The following is a 6,000-nucleotide window of genomic DNA, read 5'->3' as shown; positions in this document are numbered from 1 at the left end:
AAGCGAGTACTTGAAACTTCAGCTTGGCTGAAACAGAGGGTCATAGACCCCGCAGCGGCTGCCTGGGGATCTGGATGGGAAGAAGGAGGGCCGCTTTGGTCAGTCCAGGCACCCCTCCACCATACCAGGTGCAGGAGAAGACGACTTAGCTCACCTGGCACTTCTCCGGAAGACAAGCATAAACGCCCAGCGGCTCCGAGGCAGTGAACGCAGGTATCGGCAAAAGTTCCCAGGCCGTAGCACACCACATTTCACAGGGAAGTGCCTCGTGGCCAGCGGGGCTCGCCAGACCATCAGGTGATGAGCTGAGACACAAGCACTCTGAGCGGCTTCTTGTGTTAGGCCCTGCAGCTGCTCCACGCTGTTCTAAGACACTGGGTGATGGTTTCTGCCCAAGATCTTACGCCGATGTGGTCAGCGCGTGCACTTTGACCGCTGGAACTGGGACCAGAAGCGGCAACAGGCTTCAACACTCAGTGTGAGGCCTGCCTGAGACTGTCCCACGCGCCTGAACTCCACTGCCGGCCAAACCAAGAGCGGTTAAAAGGTTTAATCTAAAACCATGTGACTGAGACCGTCTTGTGCTGATTGGGTCGGGAAGCTCCTGAAAGGTGTGCAGGATGCTGAATGATTCCCTATCAAAGGGAAATCGGAGTGGATAGGTTCAAAACCACTGTCTCCACCACCTTCCAGCCCTCCTTTAACGGTTCGTGTCATAAAAAAAAAAAAGAAAAAAAAGAAGAAGCTATTTGTTGCAGCACCTAAGCAAGCTTGTTTTTGCTCACAAAGGTGGAAAAGCTATCTTTGCACATGGTTTCCGCCAGGTGCGACAGGCTGGACGAGGCAACTGTCACTGTCCCTTGCTGGAAGAGAACCCTAGACATTTTTTGGGTAGTAGCTTGATGCTGCCTTTCATCTAACTAACTCCAGCTCGGGGACTGGCAGCTCATGTGTTTTCTCACACACACACCTTGTCTTTTCCCCCTTCTCTTACTTCTCCTCCCTCTTTCCTTCATCGGTGAGGCTTCCTCTGGTCCTCATACGGGTGTGTGTCAGCATGGTTGCTTGTGAAAGACAGATGAAAAGACAGGTCATCTTTACGCCTTGAATCAAAGGCTCCCGTTCCAATCACTCAGTTGCATCTCCTCTGCAGGCTTCAGTCCCCAGAGCTGGATTGTTAAATGAAAGGCAGCATCAAGCTACTACCCAAAAAATGTTCTAGGGTTCTCTTCCCAGCAAGGACATAGACAGTTTCCTGTCCAGCCTTTCCTCACCTGGGGAACCTGTGCAAAGATAGCTTTTCCACCTTTGTGAGCAAAAACAGCTTGCTTAGTGCTGCAACAAATAGCTTCTTCTTTTTTTTCTTTTTTTTTTTTTTATGACACTAACCTTAAAGGAGGGCTGGAAGGTGGTGGAGACAGTGGTTTTGAACCTAGCCACTCCATTCCCTTTGTAGAGGTCATCAGCATCCTGCACACCTTTCAGGAGCTTCCCGACAATCAGCACAAACGTCTCAGTCACATGGTTTTAGATGTAAACCTTTAACCCGCTCTTAGGTTTGGGGCAGTGGAGTTCAGGCGGTCTGGACGGTCTCAGGCAGCCTCACACTGAGTGTTGAAGCCTGTTGCCCTTCTGTCCCGGTCCAGGGGTCAAAGTGCACACTCTGACCACATCTGGGGTAATGATCTTTCAGAAACCATCACCCAGTGTCTTAGAAAACAGCTGGAGCAGCTGCAGGGCCTAACAGAAGCCCTCGGAAGGCTGTGTCTCAGCTCATCACCTGATGGGTCTGGCGAGCCCCTGGCCACGAGCACTTGCCCTGTGAAATGTGTGTGCTACGGCCTGGGGAACTTTGCCTCCTGCGTCACTGCTCGGAGCCAGCTGGCGTTTATGCTTGTCTTCCTGGAGAAGTGCCAGGTGAGCTTAGTCGTCTTCTCCTGCACCTGGTATGGTGGAGGTGTGCCTGGGACTGACCAAAGAGGCCCTCCCTCTTCCCATCCAGATCCCCAGGAGCCGCTGCTGGGTCTATGACCCTCTGTTCAGCCAAGCTGAAGTTTCAGTACTCGCTTCCCTCGGGGTGACTGTTCTCAGTGAGAATGAGGTAGGTGTTTTCATCTCCTCATCACCCACCTCTGCCAGTGCCTCACCTGGCCCCAGCGTGCTAGCCTTCCTAGAACCCATGGAAACTGATAGTCAGTTTCATTTTAGACCCACCATGAAAACCTGAATAAGCACGATGAACTAGTATTAGGTTTGCAAAACCATTAAGTCCAGGGCTGGAGAGATGATTCAGCTGTTAAGAGCACTGGTTGCTCTTAAGATTCCCAACACCCAGCCAGGCGGTGGTGGTACACACCTTTAATCCCAGCACTTGGGAGGCAGAGCTAGGTGGATCTGTGAGTTCGAGGCCAGCCTGGTCTACAGAGTGAGATCCAGGAAAGGCACCAAAGCTACACAGAGAAACCCTGTCTCGAAAAACAAAACAAAACAAAACAAAAAGATTCCCAACACCCATGTGGAGGCTCACAACCATCTGTAACTCTAGTTCCAAGCACCTTGACCCTGCCTCTCCTGGCTTTGACAAGGTCTCTGGAGCCCAGGATGGTCTCAGCCACGTACCTGAGCAGTGAGTGGGGAGACCCTACAGCACTCACTTCAGACCAGCCTTTGAGTGCAGGCTTTGTACGGAGCAAATGAGTGGGGCCTGAGGCACGAGGCACCTAATAAGCTGTAGGGACCAAGCTGAGCAGCAAGGTTAGCATGTGCACCAAGAGTCTCGAGGGCTGTGTCCAAGACCACAGCAGCTCCTGTGGAGGCAGCCACAGGAAACCAACATGCTCATGCCTTACAGAAGGGAAGCTGCGGGGAGAGGGAGGTGTGGCCAGACAGCTGTTAAGGAGTGACTGACCCCACTGTGAAAAGGATCTGCAGTGATACAGGGTTCTGGAATGTAGGACATGGGAACAACCATAACATGGAATAAAGTGAGCTTGGGTTCCGTTCCTGTACAGCCATCTAGCTCACATTTACATCACTCACAGCCATGCCACAGCTCCTTAGCAGCCATTCTGCTTCCACAGGAAGGCAAGCACAGTATCCAAGGCCAGCCCACTGTCTTCTACATGCCACACTGTGGTACAGCTCTGTACAACAATCTGCTGTGGAGCAACTGGTCCATAGATGCACTTTCCAGGATAGTCATCATTGGCAACAGTTTCCAAGGCCTCGAGGAAAGGTAAGCCAGACCCACCTGCAGGCAGAAAGGCTTTCCCCATAAGGAACTGGGTAAAAGGTTTAAGGCTAGACCTGGGTCCAAACCCTGGGTCCAGCTTAAAGCACTTACGGAATCTGCAAATGAATTCTTTTCTGGGGGACGGTGTGTTTCAGCAGCCATGTTTTTCAAGTGCAAAGACCACAGTCTTGATCTGCTTCCAAGTGCCTGCCTGTGCCACCCTCTTCACTGTGACCGCCTGCTGGGGCATCTCATTCCACATCCGCCAACCCTTTCTGAGCTCATCAAGAAAGAACCATCCATATACTTCCTAATTGTGTATATATGTTTTTATTTCTAGGTTGTTGGCGAGGATTCTGCAGAAAAATTATGCCTACATTGAGAAGGTATCTTGGCGGAGTAGCCAGGGAGAGGGTGGGGATGAAAAGCCACACTCCCCGTTGATGTTTCTGAGCATAATGTACTGGCAGGGGCTTCCCTGGAACCAGTCAGTGCCCAATTCCCTTCATTCTCGGGGTGAGTCCAGCATTCCATTGCCTTTGGGACTGAAAAGCATTGAAATACAAATCCCCATTGCGTAGTTTCAAAAGGACAATAGGGTGGCCACCGAAGGGAAAGGTATGGCAAGAGAGCAGGGTCATGCCTAATGCCTGTGTCTGGACCTCTGCTCAGATTCTGAAAAGCCTGGAGGAGCTCCCACTGCCTCAGACTCCGCAGTAACATGGACACTTTTAATGACATCTCTGTCCACTGGTTCCCTCTCCTGAAGCTGGAGAGACTGCCCAGAGACCTGTGGGCATCTCAGGAAGAGCCTGATTACCAGACTGTGAGGACCTGGAGATCATCAGGAAACAGACAGACTGAGCTCAGCTGGTATTGCGGGCAGTACCTGCAGCCTGGGCCAGGAGCCTGGTGCAGACCATGCCATCTCCTGTGCCAGGGCCAGGAATACAACCCAGGATGGTGAGATCACATCACATCACATCCTGCCCTGGTGGCCTTGGTCTCCCAAATAGAGCCATTATTTGTGAAGTTGGTTTAAAGTGCTGTTTATTCACACCTGTCCGGTGCGGGGCTCTGATGTCTACTTGGCCATGTCTATGAGGCTCTGCAGGGAGGTGGGCACCCAAGTCTTCTCGCCCTGCACGAACACCACACCCCCGGTCGATGTAGATGACGATGCGGCCAAAGGTGTAGAGCTGCTTGCCCTCATGCCGCTTGCCAATGACAGGCAATGAACACGATGTTTGTGCTCCTCCGCCTTGGTCTCAATGAGGTCCTTAAAGTTCATGGGCACGGAGCTGGCACCACACCGATGCCCCTCTGAGCCATGTTCTCAGCCTCACGGCGCTCCTGCATGGCCTCATACTGGAAGTCCTTTCTGCGGCTCTGTGTGGGTGAGGTAGGCAATGTTCTCTCGCGCACCTGGCTGCATTGTAGGCACCTGAAAGGGAGGGTGGTGAGGAGAGTGACCCCAACATGCATTATGATGACCACGGACGTGTGACTCACTGAGGCAACTCTGCCTAAGGACCCAGACACCAATCCATGATCACTGTGTGCTTGGGACACAGTACCACAAAATTGGTCTGGGAACTTGTAGCAGATAACAAATATCAGAAGAAACCTGTATCAGATGAAGATGTGGACCCAGAGGTGGCCTCTAAAATCCACCGTCCACAAGACTACCTTCAAGTCTAACTTAGCTACAGAGGCCCCTGCCCTCAAAAAATGAAAAAACGGGGGTTGGAGATAGCTCATTGGTTAGGAGTATGTCTTATGCTTGCAGAGAATCCAGTTTGATTCCAGGACTCACTTCAGCTGGCCCAAAATACTCCAGATCCATGGGATCCGATACCTTCTTCTGGGTCCTCTAGCATGCACTCATGTGTACAACAGTCCCCTCCAGACACACACATAAACACAACTTAATTTTAAAAAAAAGGAACTATTATTTAGGGAGCCAGAGTATGGCTACTTGAAGATCATAGGGTGAACCCAAATGTAAGTTGTGAGAGGTACAGGGAAAGAATTCTGGGAACATGGTCTGGCGTGCAAGGTGGAGATGGGTTAAAGGAGATGGCAACTCCCATCCCACCTGCCACCGCAGAGCCACGTAGCCCTCCATAAGCACTGGGCCTCACCAAGAGCTAACACACAGCAAGGAGAGGCCTGTGTTGTGTATAAGGTTTAAGTGGTAAACCTTGCTCCTGTCTGAACACCTTCAATCCATTAGAGCTCAGGCAACATGACCTTTGCAACACAGCAGCCCTGGCCTCCCCAGCAAGCAGTGACACACAAGGACCCAGCTGCCAGGTGCCACGGACATGCACTCAGCCATTGTAGCCCACGTAGCCCACCAATACTGTTAAAACACGCATCACTCGGAAAACGGAGCACCATGTGCTGTCACAGCAGTGTAGGAAGGCTACCTGGAGTCAGACCCACGCCTGTCGGCCTCTGTAAGTAAGTAGCTGAGTCCACTAGACACTGTCCAGAGAGTGTAGTTACGCTTGGGCTGGCCTCACAGAGACAATGTCATGTTTAGGGACCAGGTCCAGGACATCCCCACAGAGCCCCACTCACCCACATTGGAGGACACGCCCTGTTCATGATATCAAGTGCTTCGTTGAACTTGTCCTTGACGGAGGGGTGTGCCAGCACCTGTCTGAGAAATGGATTTCCAGCCCAGGTACCACTTGTGTCTCCTCGTAATTGGGCTGTTACTGAGCCAGGAGCACAACACCTGCAAAGGACACAGGACTTGA

General features: G+C 51.8%; 2 protein-coding genes across 2 annotated transcripts in view; both read left to right on the top strand.

Moving 5' to 3' along the window:
* Positions 1-3,944, top strand: part of LOC118572570 — a 4,272-nt gene extending 328 nt beyond the window's left edge. The window contains exons 2-7 of the mRNA XM_036172291.1: positions 56-280; positions 398-478; positions 1,621-1,917; positions 2,003-2,101; positions 3,081-3,235; positions 3,573-3,944. Of these exons, the coding sequence (XP_036028184.1) occupies positions 56-280; positions 398-478; positions 1,621-1,917; positions 2,003-2,101; positions 3,081-3,235; positions 3,573-3,813 (1,098 nt within the window). The 3' untranslated portion in view covers positions 3,814-3,944. The remainder of the gene's footprint in view (positions 1-55; positions 281-397; positions 479-1,620; positions 1,918-2,002; positions 2,102-3,080; positions 3,236-3,572) is intronic.
* Hps4 (HPS4 biogenesis of lysosomal organelles complex 3 subunit 2) overlaps positions 1-6,000 on the top strand; it is a 32,958-nt gene that overhangs the window by 1,144 nt on the left and 25,814 nt on the right. The gene's annotated exons all lie outside the window — the stretch shown is intronic.

Source organism: Onychomys torridus, chromosome 22 (genome assembly GCF_903995425.1).
Source record: "Onychomys torridus chromosome 22, mOncTor1.1, whole genome shotgun sequence".
NCBI lineage: Eukaryota > Metazoa > Chordata > Mammalia > Rodentia > Cricetidae > Onychomys > Onychomys torridus.
Note: the sequence above shows the minus strand (reverse complement) of the source record. Positions and strands in the feature narration are given on the sequence as shown.